At 39.7% G+C, this 18224-nt stretch overlaps 3 protein-coding genes across 10 annotated transcripts; 1 reads left to right on the forward strand and 2 right to left on the reverse strand.

Moving 5' to 3' along the window:
* Window positions 1-691: 691 nt before the first annotated feature.
* On the reverse strand, window positions 692-10527 carry LOC137177248 (mitochondrial adenyl nucleotide antiporter SLC25A23-like). 5 transcript variants are annotated; one of them, XM_067583445.1, is made up of 12 exons: window positions 10172-10527; window positions 9085-9295; window positions 6374-6497; window positions 6056-6143; window positions 5022-5133; window positions 4576-4734; window positions 3578-3730; window positions 2863-2976; window positions 2563-2730; window positions 2331-2478; window positions 1749-1931; window positions 692-1303 (listed from the first exon to the last, which is right to left on the reverse strand). In XM_067583445.1, exons 2-12 carry the CDS (start codon window positions 9277-9279, stop codon window positions 1293-1295), a joined length of 1455 nt encoding a protein of 484 aa, XP_067439546.1. In that variant the 5' UTR covers window positions 9280-9295; window positions 10172-10527; the 3' UTR covers window positions 692-1292. The 5 variants fall into 5 exon arrangements, with proteins under 5 accessions (XP_067439546.1, XP_067439529.1, XP_067439539.1 ...); XM_067583428.1 differs by having other exon boundaries at window positions 692-1931; XM_067583438.1 differs by having other exon boundaries at window positions 692-1931; window positions 9085-9356.
* On the forward strand, window positions 10180-15410 carry si:ch211-196h16.12 (regulator of G-protein signaling 5). 4 transcript variants are annotated; one of them, XM_067583475.1, is made up of 7 exons: window positions 10188-10265; window positions 12633-12734; window positions 12847-12913; window positions 13009-13065; window positions 13160-13212; window positions 14666-14829; window positions 14954-15410. In XM_067583475.1, the coding sequence occupies exons 2-7, from the start codon at window positions 12725-12727 to the stop codon at window positions 15119-15121; spliced, it is 519 nt and encodes a 172-aa protein (XP_067439576.1). In that variant the 5' UTR covers window positions 10188-10265; window positions 12633-12724; the 3' UTR covers window positions 15122-15410. The 4 variants fall into 4 exon arrangements, with proteins under 4 accessions (XP_067439577.1, XP_067439576.1, XP_067439582.1 ...); XM_067583476.1 differs by lacking the exon at window positions 12633-12734 and having other exon boundaries at window positions 10180-10265; XM_067583481.1 differs by lacking the exons at window positions 10188-10265; window positions 12633-12734 and adding an exon at window positions 10349-10466.
* Window positions 15411-16391: 981 nt separating this feature from the next.
* c3h19orf53 (chromosome 3 C19orf53 homolog) lies at window positions 16392-18160 on the reverse strand. The gene is made up of 3 exons (XM_067583517.1): window positions 18011-18160; window positions 17109-17164; window positions 16392-16999 (listed from the first exon to the last, which is right to left on the reverse strand). Exons 1-3 carry the CDS (start codon window positions 18099-18101, stop codon window positions 16853-16855), a joined length of 294 nt encoding a protein of 97 aa, XP_067439618.1. The 5' UTR covers window positions 18102-18160; the 3' UTR covers window positions 16392-16852.
* Between the last annotated feature and the right edge of the window lie 64 nt (window positions 18161-18224).

Genomic DNA, 18224 nt, shown 5'->3' on the forward strand with positions numbered 1-18224 from the left:
TATCTTGTTAAAATCCTTAAAACGTCTCCTCCTTCTCCCTCATTAAACAAATCCAGAATCTATGAATATGCAAATATCTTTTATTTCAGAAATTTAACTGCTGGACACAAGATGTCTCCTCCTTCACTGTAAAGTTCATTCTCAGTGTTTGTACACTGGAGGCTTCAAGTTTCCACATCACAATTGTGTAAGATGAATATTAGACCAGGATTGGCTCCAAACTAGTTGTGATGTCACAAATCATGCTCTTAGGCCCATCTCTTAAAATCAGATTTCGACTGAGCACAGAGAAACTTTCCACTTTCAGTAGATGAATGTGAAAATAAACTCTGCACATACATCATTCTGCACAGAGAAGCTCAAACATCCAACTGAAGTGACAAGAAGAAAAACACATTTTTGTGTGGAGTGGGACTTTAAGTTACCAGATCATACCTTATTTCCTGTATTGTCATTCATTCTAGATAACTGATGACTATATGTTGTTAATGCATTATTTTTATGTGTTTTTTTTTGTTCGTTATTCATTTATCATTGGAAACTTTATTCTTTGCATATGTTGAATTGTATGTAAGAATATGATGAAGAATATGAATATGATTAGTATTAGAAGTGATTTAATTTGGCTGTCAGGTCTTCAGAAAGCTACCACTTCTAAACATTTGTAAAATAAAATGGAAACTTCCTCAGAAAAAAAGCACAGTTGCATTTATTTAGCAAAAGTTACAACATACATGCATTTATTGGCAAAATGCATAATAAATAATGAAACATCAAAAATGTTCACTGGCATTAAATCTCATTTCTTATTGTTTCATGATACAGATCAAATGAACTCTTTACCATAGTGTTAAACATGTACATTGTGCACATACAGTTAATGAAAAGGCTACATTTCACTGGACCCTGTAGTGTTTTTATAAACGGAACACAAATACAACTCTCGGCAAAGAACACAATGAGCCTTTTGCAAGAGAGGTTATGAATCCTCTGTGCGTCTGGACATGGCTTTGGCAGCCTGTATAAATATAACGTCCTTTGGTGTGCTATACTCAGTAGTAATCCTTCCAGGAAAGATAGGATTGACAGTGTCTCTTACTTTTTTCACCATCCACCATTTCAGTCATTATCCAAGAGCTAAGGTCAATTATCTGTTGTTTGATAATTATTTCTGTGCTTTAGTATTCGTAACATTTTTTCAAGACATGTCACTCTGTAACTCCATAGTTGTGCAGCGACTTCATGATTTCCTCACTTAGAGAACAGGAAATTGGATCAGTCCTCTATCTTCTCTACATTTCACCTGTGAGGGAAAAAAGTCATATAATTCTCTTGCATGAGGAATGTAACATGACTTCCAAGTATGCTTTCACCTTTTACCTGTTGCTTCTCAGGCAAGTTCATGCGAGTCTGTGCAATCTGTGCAAATAAATGCTGTAGCAGGAGACTAGTTGGTTAGCTTTCACACAAATGTCAACTGTCGGCATGCGTTGTAATGCAATATATCACATGTGAAACTCTGCCAGGTCAGGTGAGGTCATCCAAATGTGAGGCTTTCACAAGAACTTTTTCTCTTTTACCTCCATGGTTTATTGTCCATCCCATCATCATCCTCGTCCATGTTTTCATCCACAGTCAAGGCCCATTTCCTCATGCACTGCCAACAGATCTGTGCGTGCTTGTATATGAAAGCCAAACAAAACCATCCAACCTTTTTTGCTACCCTTTCCCTCTCTCTCCCCTCCTACCATCAACATCCACTCCCAGCATTATCCTTGTGTATTCGTAGGCAACGTAGGACACGCTGACAGCGGGGATGACTTTCAGCAAGTTGGGGGAAATTCCTCGGTAAAGTCCGGCCACGCCCTCCTGGGTCACAATGTTGCGAACCAAGGCCAACATGGATGGCCTAGGGGCTCCCTTCACTGAAGCTGAGTGGAGAGACAAGAGATGAGCACCGGTAATAAGTCATCCAGATATCCATCATGATAGTTTTCCCTATTGTCTTATTGTCACTGGTGGTTTTGCCTTTTTTTTTTAGCTCATTAAAATGTGGTAAACAATCTGGCATTTGATGTATTATGAAGGGGAAATATCTGGCATTACATTACTGCTGACTATTTTCCTAAGAATGTACAATAAAGTAATCTTAACTCAATGTCCAGTAGCTTTTTCTGAGATTTCTACTACAATCTCACATTCAAATTCATTTACACTGTATTGACAATTTGGAGCATCAGATTTTTGCTACTTTTACAGTCCTCTTCACCAACATCATTATGATAATGACCCTTCTGTATCCATGTTTCCATGAGCACATATATTCTGACCTTGCGCTTGCATTCGGGTGCGGATCAGTGCCAGGGGGTAACTTGCCAGCTGTCCACAGGTGCTAGAGATGGCACCGCAGCCAACCAGCACCATGACCCCTGGGTCGGCTAAACCTCTGTTCCTGTTCAGCCAAGAAAACTTCAGACTCTAGGGGAACAGAGGGAGTGAGATGAAAGTAAGCACAGAGGAGATGCGTGCTGTGAGTGCTGTGTACTCCCATGTCCCTCTAACCTCGTAGACAGCCAGGTCGATGCCAGCGTAAGGGACAATACCCAACAGGTTGGGTACATAACCCTTGTAGAAGGCTGCAACCCCTTCCCTCTGTAGGATCTGCTTGGCACAGTCTGCTATTCCTGTGTATTGGCCCGTTTTTCTTAGTGTAAGACGGGTCTTCAGCACCTGCAGGGAAAACAAAGATGAGAGAAGAAGGAACAGAAACAGAAAAGTCAGTCAGCTCACTGGTGACGCAAACCAAGTGTTTTTTCTTGATGCTATATGAATATTTTTATGTATGTTTTACCCTGATATTACCTCCATTGGGTAGATGGCTGTCTGAGCTATCGCCCCAGCCAAAGATCCGGCAACAAACCTCTCATGAATCCTCAAAGTTTTTGATTCATTATTGCCACGCATCACATGCTTGATCTATGCAGAGTTAATAGAGCAAAGGAAATAAAGTAAACATAATTCAAGAAAGATGTAATCATAGACAAATGATAATGAGCATTAGATGAGGAGATACCACTCTCATGTCTGTATGGTAAATATGAAGCTAAAACCAGCATTAGCTTTGCACAAAAAACAAAAAAGTATAAGGTATGTAAAGTATAAAAATGTAAAAAAAAAAAAAAAAAAGAAAAAAAGAAAAAAAGAAAAAGTGGTTTTATGAAGGGGATGTGTGTCTGACTTTTTCTTGGCTGGGTGGCCTGTAACTTCCTGACGTCTTCTCTGGTTGCCTGGAAACCTCACCGTGACAACAAGACTCCAGGAAGTCACTGCTCCCAGCCAAGAAATAGTCCCGACACACACACACAACACAGACATGAGAGAGGTATCAATCTTCTCGCCTAACTCTCAACAAGAAATAAGTATATTTCCCAAAATCTTGAACTAAAATGAAAATGGGAGATCATTATAAACTCCTGAAAAAAGAGGTAGAAGAAATAATTATGGGAGAGATCAAAGACAGATGGATGTTTAGAGGTGCAGAAAAAAACAATGAGGGAAGGTCTCAAGTCTACTCCACCTTTTCATAAGCTGTAAACTTGATAGCAGTCTCAGGGGCGATTTTAATAACATTCATTCCATTGCCCCTCCACAACGACTGCAGTCCTCCCTCTTTCACCATGTACTTAAAACCGCTCACCACGTTCCCTTTAAAAGTGGAGGAACCATGAACCTGGGAGACCAAACAAGAAAGTCATCACTTTGTGTGAAGCTGTAATAGCTGGCAAGTGGCTGACTGAAAGTTCATCTCAAGGCTATCTGCCACAAATTAAAGGCCCTGTTCACACCTGGCTGCAAAATGCATCTTGGGTAATCTGATCACAAGTAGGACTGTAATGATAACCGCATTACTGTAATACCACAGTCATGTGATGCCTACCGCAGGTAGGCTAAGACCACATTCAGAGGTGGTTTGGGCCGGATATGGCCACATTCTTTTAGCAATGTGAACGCAAATGTGTCCGGGGTCACACTGAAGGACCGCCTACTCAACTGACACCCTCTGCATAAGTGGAAGTACGTACTCATTCACATGCCAATGGCACCAAATTAACAAGAGGAAGCGACAACAGGCAAAATGGATTCTTGTGGATGGAGAACTAACGAAACAAGCTGTCTGATTTCCATTTGGGCCAAAGAGTTTTGATTTTGCTGGCGTGCCAAGTTCTTTGCAAACTTCTTTTAATTTCTGGCAGACAAGGCACGAGAAGTGCATTGCTGCCTCATGCCAGCTAAAAATAACACAGCATTTGGTCTTTGCAAACAGAAATGATGTATGTGTTTATTTGCATATAGAGCGAGGAAGTGAGATCCGATCACAAGTGGTCACTTGAGACGCATGTGGAGACGCATTCTAATGCCAGATGTGAATTGACGTACTTAGAGCTGTCCACCTGTCATCGGTGGTGTAAACAGGGCCATAGGTGAACGGAAAACTTTTAGACATAAGCAGCGACTAATTAATGATGACTGGGTTCAGGCTGATCTGATCTGAAATCACAACTGTTCTTGACTGACCTGCCGAAACACTTTGAGGCGGTCTAAGGGGGCAGTTCCAGTCCGAGATACAGATCCAGCAATGGCTCCGGCCATCAGCTGCCGCCACACTAAGCCAGATTGCTTCTCCTCCTCTGAGAATTCATCTGGGATTGTCAGTTGCTCACCAATGTCCAACATCTACTGAAGCCATGGTGATCGGTATGGGGTTAATAAAGGGGAGAGAGGAAGAAAGAAAGAGTTGGAACATCAAAAAGGTTTCACACAAATCAAACCCATGAGGCCAAATCTCTCTTAAAATCCTGTTTTTCTTGTTAGAACACTATATAATTAACTTACCCAAATGTTATCATCACATTTTGCGTTTTTTTGTTCATTATGTACAATTGGAAAAAGACCAACCTATCCAACCATGTTGTTGTTTAGAGACACACAATGCTGTCCTTCTTCAAGGTGTGTGACCTCACCATTGAACGTTTCCAGTAGCGCGCCACATCCTCCATGTTAGTGAGGGACTTAAACAGGAAGTAGTCACGCCACTCATTCCAGTCAATGGTCATGGTACCATCCTTGTCCATACTGAGGGACAAACATATAAACAAGAAACAAAAAAGTAGAATCATTCATCTGTAACTTTATTGTTCAAGGTTAGACAAGGTAGGGATTAATACTTTTATCGTGTTTAGAAATGGCAAGAAGTCCTTCAGTGCCTTAAGCAGTACAACAACGCATGACAAGACGATTCTTGGTAAACCACAATCTAACCCAACAGAGGAACTGAATGTGCAAAACAAGTTAATTTTAAGACACAAAAGTAGGACATGCAGCACACACTCTTAAGTAAAAAGACACAAATTGACCTCTAAACAGTGAAACATTGATGTATAATATCAAGATACAAAGCTCAGATGTACTATGTTTACACAGCCATCTAAACTCATTGAATATCAAAATCTTTGGATTAGCAGAGGTGTTAATTTCCAACTTGTAAAAACCAACTCAAAAAACAGAAAGACCAGTTTGAGAGGGAAACTTTATAAACTTTTCTACAAGTGGATTTGTCTCCAAGACAGAAAAATGATGGAATGTTGGTGCCTTTGTTGTAACTGTGCTGCATAGTAAAGCTTCTCATTTACTGATAGAAATTTGGATTTTGAACAGCTTGATCAGCTTTTGGCTGTTAGTACAAACTGGATTTTACATAGTGTGCAAGCTGTTTGAAGCCAGGTCGTAAACCTGGAAGGTGAGACTCATTTGTTGTTGTTTGTAAAGTCTAAAAAAAAGATTGAAAATATCAGCTTCAATGTTATGAAACCAGCTGACAGCCAAAGTGTAAATATAGGACAGTAATAGAGATTCATATTTATTAATGTTGAGAGTTGTTAACATCCAAGCCAGGTTTTAATACTCTGTGGATGTTCAGATCTTCAGATAATTCACTTCAATTTACTTCAGATGCTAATATGATGTGATATAAGATATTGACAAATTGATAACAGACCTTTGCAAAATCCTGGTGGCAGCTTCGAGGCTGATGTTCACACCGATGGTGTGTAGAGAGTGCTGGATCTCTGCTGCATCAATATGACCTGCAAATATCCACCCACAGTAAGAGAAAGAAAAATGAGACTATCTATCTAATGAGATATTGTGCTTATATGGTACAATAATTAAAGTGTTTAAATCAGGAAATCTGGAGCAGTATAATATTCCAGTATAGTAATTCTTAATAATGACAACTGATGACAGTAGTGTATCTATCTATCTATCTATCTATTATTATTATCATTACTAGTGTGTTCTGTAGGCTGCTACAGACCATCGTTGTTCCTGTCCAGGCTGCGAAACATAAGTTTGAGCTGTTTTTCATGTGTGCGAAGATACTGGGTGAACTCCTCTAAGTCCAGCACTCCATCCTGGTTGGTGTCCCCTTCCTCCACTAACTGAAAGCAGAGACAGACAGGGCAATTAAAAAAAAACACAAACGTCTATTATATATCTATGTATATATATGTATTTGGTATTGTCCAAAAAAAGTTACAATCTGTCAGAAGGAAGGTTGTAAACTGCAACAAGTCTAAAACTCAAATACGCCTGTATCATACTGTTCAGAGAGCTGCTAAACCATTCTTTCTTACTGGTGGCAGGACAAATGATTAGTTTTAGTCTATCCACAGCAGAAACATTATACAGTATATAGATGAACATATCATGTTGCTGGTAGTTAAAGTAAGACAGTCTATGAATAATTCTGGTCAACGGCCTGAGTTTGTTCCAGTCTATCAGTGCAAATACAACAGAGGTGACCCAGAGAGCTGTGAAATATCACAAGATCAACATTACAGAGTCAAGGTTTGCAGTCTTTAAACACACCTCTACCTTGCTATCTGTTGGACAAATAATGCTAGAGCATGTTGTGTAGTTGAGGAATGAACCACATAAAAAAGTAAAAAAAATGCAAACTTTCTTTGATTAGTAAAAATATATTTCAAACTTGTTATTTCACTTCACACTGTTCCTAGTAATTAAATAATCTAAGAAGCTATCAGAAATAAAATGCTCATTGACCATCCAGCTGGTAACTGCATTTATAGCAATATAAGAATTGATTTTAAAGATTGTGTTTACTGAATACAATATAAACACTTGATAGTATTTTAAATGCACAATGAAGATATATGTTATATGTTATATTACAGTTTACTTGTTATACACAATGTCCATCTTGTCTCTGAATTAAAACTGCATTATCCTTCACCAAACCCTGAATCCATATGTAAGATTGGTTAAGAGCGGACTTGGATCAAGAATGCCGAATGCCAATCTCAATGATCAGACTTTAAAAACAGATGTTTTCATCTATGATCCAGGGACATTACAAAACTACAGACTATTACATGGAGTTAAAAAACAAACAAACTAGACTTAATGAGAATTAAAATAAAGACATAACCAATAAGAAATGATACAACAGAAAAAGTTGGACCAATTGGACAATGATCTATACGTGAAAGAGATCAAGTGTCGGACCCAGAGAAAGGTTACCATTCTCATCTTACAAAGTCCTGCTCCTTGTACCAAAATAGACGAGGATATTTCTCTTTACATACACTCACAAACTCACACACAGGGAAGAGAGAGGCAGAGAGCAGGACGGCAGAAAGTGACGGCGAGCCTACTGAGTGACCCACACACCTTCTGCGACAACAAACAGTCACAGACAGACCGTGAGGAGACAGACTGTGTATACACAATAAAGTGAGGATCTTGATATACTTGGATGATGCTGTTGCACAAACACTAACATGGCAGATCAGACGGATCAAGAGGGTTTTACATGATGAAAAACTGGAAGGATCTCATAGGCCCTAAGTGGATTTTTGATGAGGAGAGGAGAGGAGAGGAGAGTGCTCTGTTTTATTAATAGAGGAGGAAATCCCTGAAAACACTCCCTCTCTCTCTGTCTCTCTCTCTCTCACACACACACACACCCTCACGTGGGCACGGAGAGACATACTGTATGTATAACAGGTCAAACCATAGGATAGGATTTTAAATAATGGCGATCTGTCAACGAATGACTGCAAACATACCAGTTCTAGTTGAATTATAAGCAAGAAAAACAATTGAGGTATGTTACAGAAGCACAACCTCTGCCCTGTTCTCTCCTCAATGATACAATACTCATCAAACACAAAGACCAGCCCTAGTGAGTAATCTAACACGCCTTGCCCAGACAAATCAAAGTGGAGACTCGATGACGGATCTCGGTTGATATATTTTCACTTTAGCTGCAGTCTGTTGCAGAGATGCTGGTCCAGCTAGGAGACCACCTGCTTGAATGGACATATGGATCTTTAACAGAGCGGCTCATCTGACTGGTGATGCTGACACCAGATTTTTGTAACTGATTGTGTATCTTCAATGTATTTATTGGTTTTCATATTTGTCTACAATAAATAATAAAGACATGAAAAGCTAAATAAAACAGAAAACATTAAGAAAAACAAACAGAAAGAAAGAAAAAAGGTAATTATTTAGTTCATCGTACTGTCATACACTAACTACTAATGTCTTTATTACTGTATCAAGCCCCGCATCTTCTGGAATATCTGTAAAGAAACTGTTTTAAAACACATAAGGGATGATTTATTGATTGACTGACTGATTTATTTATGCTTCATAATCACTGACTCATTCACAGTTGTGGCTATCAGCTGCTAGTAATGTCCAATCTTGTTCATACAGGTGTACAGCGCAGTATTATAATCTAACACTTCTCATCATGACTCAGCTGATAGCAGCTGAAAGCTCTCTAAGCAGAATCTTCATTGCTGCTGAGATTTTTTTCCTCTAAATGTAGCTGTAACCCTTTACTAAGTTTCCAAATGAGTTCATGTGAACTACTGTGTTTATTTAATGTGGTGTAATATATGTATATATACAGTATGCAGCACCAACACCCTCATACATGCCACAACACGGCATCCCAGAAAACAATCAGGTGTGTGTGTGTGATATCTGCCTTACCCTCTCCAAGGAGGCTCTGGAGAGCCCTCGGCCTGCCAGTCCCGTCCGCAGTTCAAGGATGTCGATGCGTCCATCTTTGTTGAGGTCCAGCTCATCAAACAGCTCAGCCCAGCGCTTCTCTCTCTCCCGGTCCGAACCAGGGGATCCGCTCTCCTGGCAGTGCGCCCAGGGGAATTGAATCCTTTGGGGTCCCATCGCTGGTGCCAGTCAGCTGACGAGAGGCAGGGGCATCAACTCTATCACCACAGCCTGACACAGGACTGTCCTTACATCTATGAAGGCCTCAAACATACATTAAATGCATGACTTTTCAAAAAGTAGGCATCTTAGAGGAAAAATATAATCGATCTAACCCAAATTTGTGTGGTACATTTACTTAGACCAGTGGTTCACCCAACAAAGGGTCACAAGATGATTCTGGGGTCATAAACAGGAGAATAACATCAAATGTCTTTCCTCTAATCTTTGCTTTCTGTCTCTAGTGGACACTTTTATATGTTCAGGACTCTAAAATGTATTCAGGTGAACTGATCTCAACTGGTAGACGTATGCAACATGAGGGGTCACAAGTGAACATAGCTTGTCTTCGAGGGGTCACAGGTCACGAGGAAAACAGGTTAAGCACTGGTTTAGACTGGTTTTAGTTTACTGTATTATATAATGTCCCTGTTATTTTGGGGGGCATAAATATACATTTTTAAAAACATTATCCAGCAAGGATAATAATAAGTCTGCTTCAAAAGGTCAGTATCGGCTAATTATAGCTGCTATCACTGTGTCCATGCAGCTATTGAGCAATGATTGTTTTCATTTATAAAGCGTTTGTCAAATTGGCAAAAAACCAATTATTCTGGGGAGTAGAGCAATAACTTATGTTTGGAAAAATGATTGGTTGTTACTGACTTTATATTGATATATATTGATCCATTCTAGCTCGTGCAGTCTGACGCAGATTGAGCCTCATATAGACATATCAGATCATTTAGCTTCCATTTACATTCCTGACCACGTTTAACTTGATGCTCACACTGCTACGGACACTGTTACGGTCTAATAATAAAACCTACGAGACCATTTTGTGACTCACTCGCTGTTTATCTCCAGACCGAACCGCCGCCCATACTGAGATGCAGAGGATCAAGACTCAAGAGGAACCAGCAAGTCCGGAGCTCTGGAGCTCAGTGAGTCCTGAAACCCAAAATCTGACAGCAAACAAGCAGCTCTGTCTGGATTCAGCAGGTCCAGGAGGTGTCTGTGCTCAACACTATCGATCGCTCCGTCTGGTAGAGTTCACAGCGACTCCTCTTAAGGAACCAGGAAGCGAGAGACACACCGCCGTCCCCCCAGCTGCTGAAGCCTGCTGGCGGCCAAGTGTCAGATCCGTGCGTGTGTGTGTGTGTGGAGGACTGACTCCGGATGGGACTCTGCAGGGCGACACACAGTATAATTACAGTGTATGGTTGGCTATAGCTCGTGTCTTGTGTCAGCCACTTGATTATTGATACATGGCGGTACATTATATAATGGTACTTCTTTGCTCCTGACACGAGACCATTTTACCAGGGCTGTAGCAAGGATTTTAGAAATACTGAGGTCATAAAATGTCAAAGGTCCCCCCCCCCCCCCCCCCCCCCTCATTAGACGTCACGCAGAAGGTCTCGGGAATTCTTTGAATTTTTGTATTTTATGTATTCAATTGATGTGAACTTTCTCCTCACTACTAGGGCAGATCATTCGTCAGGAAATAATGAATAATTAATCTATTCATTTTGTTTAAAAAAAAATAGAACTAAACCTGCAAATCACCCAGTTAACCATTCATATAGTTCATATAGGAGTTGACGCTATATGATGTTTAGGCCTACACTGAGTGAAATATTCAAACCCAAGACTTCCATGTCGTGTGCATCATTTTATTCACATTTCATTCAAAATTCAGCCTGCTGTTTTGGTATCTTTGGGATCTTCACTACAATTGCTTGTTAATGGATTTGAAAGAGGTGCAACATGTGTAATTCTTTAACTGTTGAACGCTCTCAAGTTGCCAAAACTCCCCCAAAATACAGAGGACAGCTTCATGTCCTCAGTGGTAGCTATACTGGCATATTCAACCTGATTGGATCAAATCAAATTAGTTGTAATTTTGATTGGAAATATTCACCACAAAGAGGCCTCATGGTCCAACTTTATTATTTAGATCTTGAATATGGTCCCTTTATTAAAATCTAGTTTGAAACCTTCATTATTTAAACTGATATTGTGCTTATATGGTACAATAATTAAAGTGTTTAAATCAGGAAATCTGGAGCAGTATAATATTCCAGTATAGTAATTCTTAATAATGACAACTGATGACAGTAGTGTACAGATTTCCAGGCGGATGAACACAACCGGTGTGCAGTCAGACACAAGGAGAACATGAGATGAATGGATCTGATTGACAGTTTATTGTAATATGGGTTTGAATATTGAAGATGATGATTGTCTGATAGTTGACTGGTTTTATCTGAACAGAGAGAACAAAACATGTGCCACGTCAGGTACTACCATACAAAATCAGCTCAATATGCATAATCAAATTAATATCACTAGATTCAACAGCTATAATATCAAATAACTCAATACAACAAACTTCAACATTGAACCACAAAGCCTAAAGCTACTTTAAACACGAAAAGGAACAAAGATAACTCACATAGCTACGCAGTCAAGCAACTGTCTTCAAACTTAGAGAGCTCAGTGTTCTGCTGAAGGGCAGGAAAAGGGATTCACACATGAACTCAATCCTCTTTACAGGGTGCACATCAATCCAGTCTGCCCCTCCCTTCTCCACATGCAGGTTAACTCCTACAAACCTGCTCTTCACTACAGTAATACTGCCCACAATGCAATTGTTTTACATGTACAGCTGCTGGAAAAGTCACACTAGAGTTGGACTCTACATTATTATATATTTTTTATTATAGTGTCATATATATATTATTTATGTATTGCTTTTCCCCCCTGTTTTCTGTATTAGATTGAAGATAATGTGAAGTGATGTTACAAAGAAGCATTTTAATCAGACAAAAGGAGCAGCTCCAGAAACAAGCACGTTCCCATCAATAAAGAAATACAAATGAACAGCATATTACACACAATCACCTGTGAGACATTTAATCAGAATGAGAGGGGGGAAGGGAGAAGAAGAAAAACACAGTGGTATTACTGTTATTGCAAAGGTACTGTACTAAATGATCCCATCGGGTGTTCCTCTTTTTTTTTCCACTCGCTTGTCCATCATCATTAAACACACACTTCCACATCCTGCGTTTCTCTGACTCTCTCCGGAGATGAGTGATGTTCGCAGCCCACCTGCTGCTCCATCATCACTTTATTCTCTTGTGATAAACATCCCAACAGCCAGTTTATGTTTATGGCAGACTTTTAAGGCTATTAATGATCCCTGACCAGACACACCCACACACACCCACACACACATACAAGATGTCCTTGCTTTAATTGTCCTATTATATGGGCTGACTTGCTTTGTATCTCCCTGTTGACAGGACTACATGACTTGTAAGCACGTACACCTCTTCTCTCATTTTAATCTCTACACCTGCTGGCCTTAGAAGAGCAGATTGGCAGATCAGATAGCATGATAGCAGGTAGACTATATAAGAACAGCACACTATAGTTTTAGGAGGTTGACTGATAGAAGGAAACCTGTTGCAACACTGTGACTGAATACAGCTTGGTCTGTTCATTTTCCCTTTCCAGGTTTTCTACGACTACAGGCGTCAATGTGTAAGGGGCTCTCCTCCCTGCCTTCATCATGTCTGGAAAAGTAAGTATACAACTGGGTCATCATGTTTGCAGAGTTTGTATTATGGAGCGTTGTATGCAGAGCCTCGTGTGAGTTCTGGTGCGTGTGTGTTTCAGGGCAAAAGAGATGAGGGTGAAGTTAAGCCACCTGGCTGAGACCCACCAAAAGCACAAGTAAAGCTATTGAAACCCATCTTTCTAATGAGTAGTGAATCCAATCATCTTCCAGTTGTGGTGCTGAATTTTGACTGTTTGTGTCTCTTCTCAGGGTTCATGATGGAAAAGCTCTTCAGGACCTGGAATCTGTGCTTAGTAAGAAAAGTAAGACACCGTTTTCCCTTTATTTCTTTTTTTTTTTTTTTACCACGTCCTAAAGGCATTTTTCACAGAGGACATTTTGACATCACAGTAGGAAAAGCACAGATGTAAATAATAAAATCAATAATGACAGCTGAATTCCATTGAGTTGCTTAAATCTCAGGGTCTTGGTATTGTGCATGCTGTTTAAATGTCACACTGATCATAAGAACGCACAGCAGATAGTTCACACATGCATTGCATAATAATTTAATGCAATTTAATGCAGTGACTTAATATTACTGTGGTTTGATTTTCAATAGAAACATGTTAAAATAATACTCATCTATCTATTTATTTGAATTTTGTCCTATATTTGTTTGTGATGGTAGAGACACAGACAGGAAATGCAGGGAGAGAGAGAGGAGGGGTATGACATGCGACAAATGTCTCCGGGCAAAGTCAAAGCAGGGATGTTACATGTTGTGCATCTTAACCACTGAGGCCACCGGATGCCCTGTGTTTTATTATGTTGGCTCACCAACACCTCACTAACTCACAATGGAAAACAGATTTCAATGCATTTTCCATATTGATTATTGATACTAATTTTATAATGACATGCAGACTAATGTTTTCATCAGTTCACCAACACTTTGACCAATTCCTGTTTTATTTTGCTGCCACCTTACATAGGGGCACACTTACAGAGAACTCCAGCCTGCTGAAAATGTAAAAGCATAAAAGGCTTAAAGGATAGGCTCAAATTTTCAAGTCTGTCTTAAAACAACAGTCAGGTGGCCATACTGTTTGAACAACGGAACAGGTTTTGCTCCTGTTCATACTGACCATTACAAGATCCCTTCCTAATGAGCTTTCAATTCCAAATATATAAATTCAATATATTCCAAAGTTTATCAGAAGCTAATATGAGGCTTCAGCAATCTGAGTTAGTCAAATTAAATGGGTATCTTCCAAAGTCATAGTCTCATGAAGCCTCATATAAAACTTTAAAATACATTTTTGCACAACATGAGGGCCATCACTTACACTGAAAGTGCATGAGAAAGGGATCTTCATTGAACAGGAGGAATGATTACAGAAAGAAAAACCTGTTTTAATGTTCATATGGACACCTGACTGTTGTTTCAAGACAGACTTGTGAACTTATCCTTCAGGCGGTGGTTAAAATAGCTTCATAATTTCAAAAAATATATATTTTTTAGATCTGATATCTTACAGTTTTCTTTTGATCAAAAATCAAATTTCTTTGCTTGTTTTTACAGACATTTTTTGCATGACAGAACCACATGGTAAAGGTGCCTTTAGGGTTGATTTTTAAATAGTGAGCGTCCCGTTAAAGCTGCATCATCGAGCTGTGCACCCAAGTGGGCACAAGAAGCTCTGATATGAAGTTGAAGCTTTGGCCAGCTTTTGGTCTTCTTCTCTCTTTCTCTGGTGTTCATCTCTCTCCCAGGTGGTCTGCAGGCGTTTCATGAGTTCCTGCGCTCAGAGTTCAGTGAGGAGAACCTCGAGTTCTGGCTGGCCTGTGAGGACTATAGAGTTTCCCCTTCAAACAAGCAGAGGACCAAGGCCGGCAGCATCTACAACCAGTTTATCAACCCTGACGCACCACAGGAGGTCGGTGAATAAGAGAGTGATGATATATGAGGAATGACTGTAAACAGTTAACAAAATCTACTAATACCTACAGGAAAATCAACAGGATTTGGTGCTTCTTTCGATAATCTGTTCTTCCCCTCAGGTAAACCTGGATGCTGAGACCCGTGAGAGTCTGTTGAGCGTGGTGGACTCTCCGTGCGCCGACACATTCAACAAGGCACAGCAGAGAATCTACACTTTGATGGCCAAAGACTCCTTCCCTCGTTTCCTGCGCTCCTCTCACTGCATGGAGGCTGTTAAGGATTTCTAAACATACGCAGTGTGTCACCACAGACCTGCTTTAGAAATAGGTGCTGTTGAATCTGTACTGCTTGACATGTTGATTGTATTTCATCATTTATTTTAGCAAATAGCTTGTTTTGTGAATGTTTTCCATGTGGTAGTGCACTGTATAGAAAACGCATGTTGTTGTGTTGTAGTTAAAAAGTTCCTCAGAATGATGAAGCTTAAATGTAGATGAAACAACGCTGCACCTCTGGACTGCATAAGCTACAACTTATATCCATGAAGGATTCAAATAAATACCTCATAAAAGATCACTCATTATGTGGTTTAATGCCATCTTTTGTTCAAATATTTGTATTTGTTCATATACAAGCTTGCCAAACTTGCTCTGGCTGTGTGAGAGTGTATGTTGACATTAAAACAGTGCTCAGGCTTATCACTGGCTGTCACAGTGCCGGTCTGTCTGAATTAGTGGCCTTGAGAAAATTCACGGCCACTTCCTTAGATCATGGTGTTAATATGGTCAAGACAAACAACCTCGGGCAGGCCTCAGATAAATAGCCTCACCTTGGCTTTTTGGTCAAATGTAACATAGGCAAGATACAATTGTGGTGGTTATGTGCATGTTTTTGGATTCAAACCCATCCAAAATGTGTGCCTCTTTGTCACTGATAATCACTACTAGGCTGCCTGTGGGAGCACTGGGCTCTTTATCTTATGTGCCTATACAGATAAACCAGCACTTGCACCTGTGGTTGTTCTGACATGGAGTATTGGCTCCCATCCCACGATATTTTCAGTGCAAAATAGCTCTTCCCTGAGTCTGGATTTACCTTAAGTCTTGTGTTCATTTAAAATCATAGAAGGGAAAACATTAGAGTGGATTTATTTCTCAAATTTGATCTTTAGTTTCTTTCTCCGTTTCTTAAATTTGACCCATGAACCTTTCTCACCTTTAGGCCGCCAGTCAGAACATGACCACAGAGGTTCATTCATTTATGCTGTTTCGCCATGTCATATTCCTGCTCTGGTCACAAGAGACAGATTCAGTATCACTTGTAATTTTCATTATTTGCAGAAATGATCAATGGCGACTGAAATTTACACCTGCATATAAGTGTGTCAAACATATTTGTCAGACTTGTTGACAGTACTAGGTGCAAGTTTCAGTGATAAAATTCTTACTTTTTTTGCTGCTATGACCAAATTTCCACAGTAGTCAATGATAATAAAGATGCTCCCTTCAGGTGAGCATTCTCACAGCTGGATTGGACAGAGTGAATTGATACACCATCTTCAACAGTCAGGATTACCATCCTTTGGTTTTATGTAGCAAGCAACACAAATACACCCAGTACATGTTCACTGTGTGAAGTTGTACAGCACTGCTACTTATCAAATACATAACTGCAAACATTATGTCAAGCTCATAAATTCACTGTTTTCTGTACAATCATATAACAATTTCTGATGTCCATTCTGTTCTGAATCAGGATTTTTACAATAAGAAACTCCAGGAGTCCTTGAGGTCCCTTGATGCCCTCCAGTCGAAGTTTATCTAGAATTTCTCATCTCTTACTGTTACAGTCCTAAAATCTGCATCTGTACAAGAACAAATTTGACTATTTCTACATGCCTGATGTCAGCTGAAACAAAAAAAGGCAAATTGACATCCATCTGAAATCATATGTAGCTCAGTGATCATTGGACAGAGTCATTCAGCTTCAGACTCAGGTGGGTAGGTGTGTATCAGGTCTTATTTGGAGCTGCTTCCTGGCTGGGCTGCTCCTGCTTTGCCTTTACTCTCAGCCCCTTTGACCACACTCAGAGGCTTGTGGAGAGATGTACTGGCCCTCTGGGTCACCTCCTGCTCAATCTTGTTCCTGATGGCAACCTCTAGACCCTTCAGGGAACAGCAGAGGACTAAATGTTAGAGTTAAGTAATCAGACAAGCTCACTGATGAGTGAAAGAGCTGGACTAAGAGAAACTGTCACCACGCCAAAGCTCTTACCTTCTTCAGCTTCTGTTGCTCGACCACCTGAGCCTTCTTCGGTGCAATGATCCTCCCTTTACAAAGAAACAGAGTGAATTATAGACTAAAAATGTGAACAGCCATTACCAACTGTTGTAAAATGATACACAACCTTAACACTTCATTAATAGTGTCATTGTTGTGAAGTAAAACTTCCCTTGCGACGTACTTGCCTCACTTGGCTTCTAATAAAAGACTAACGTTATATTTTATTATTTTTTTTTACCTAAATAAGGTAAATATTGTAATCTTGATTATAACCACATAACCTAGTGGTTAGTTTATTAGATGTATCAAGCTAAATCAAATGCAGTCTAACGCAACAGCCCTGCAATAAATCCTTTATGGTCCTTTTAGAAGCTTTAAGTTCATTTGTACTGTGTTGTGTTAGACTGAGAGGTGTCTTTTACATTTAGTTTACTTTTACTGACACAAACAGGATGGAGTGCATAGTAGAAATAGCTTTCAGTGAAAACACAATATAAATCAACACTTTCATTTTATAATTTTAAAACCTTCATGAAGGTCGGATTTTTTGCAAGGTTGTTTGAATAAACGTAGCTTTGGTAACTCAACTTCTCAGGAGCCTGTCAGTGGCCATAATGTTGACAGACTGTATAATTTCATATATTTTAGTTTAGTCAGTCGCTTTGACTGATGAACAGCATAATGTTTTGTAGGAAGGAGCATAACTGTTATAAAGCCATGTCCTGATCATTTCTGTAAATATCGCGCAGTAATTAAACGATCAGAGTCTCTTCAACAACGTGTTCTGCTGTTTTCATGCACGTCACATGTTGATGCTGTTTGTTTGACTAGAAATAGTTTCCGCGTGTTTTCCACCATGTTAGTGAACAACAGGTAAGATATTAGATTCATACCTCCTTTCTTCGGTCCTTTGTGTTTGTTTTGTTGGTGTTTCTTGGAGGCTCCTGGCCGCTGAGCTTTAAACTTGTGTGAACCTTGAGCCATTTTTGCTAACCGGAAGTGAATTTCGTTTCCTAGGAGGCCGACTGCTTCTTCTTCTTCTTCGTTACTTTAACAGACGGTTTTATCCCCCTCTCTTGCATTACCGCCGACTAGTGGTTTCTCAGT

The sequence above is a fragment of the Thunnus thynnus genome, chromosome 3 (assembly GCF_963924715.1).
Source record: "Thunnus thynnus chromosome 3, fThuThy2.1, whole genome shotgun sequence".
NCBI classification, from domain to species: Eukaryota; Metazoa; Chordata; class Actinopteri; order Scombriformes; family Scombridae; genus Thunnus; species Thunnus thynnus.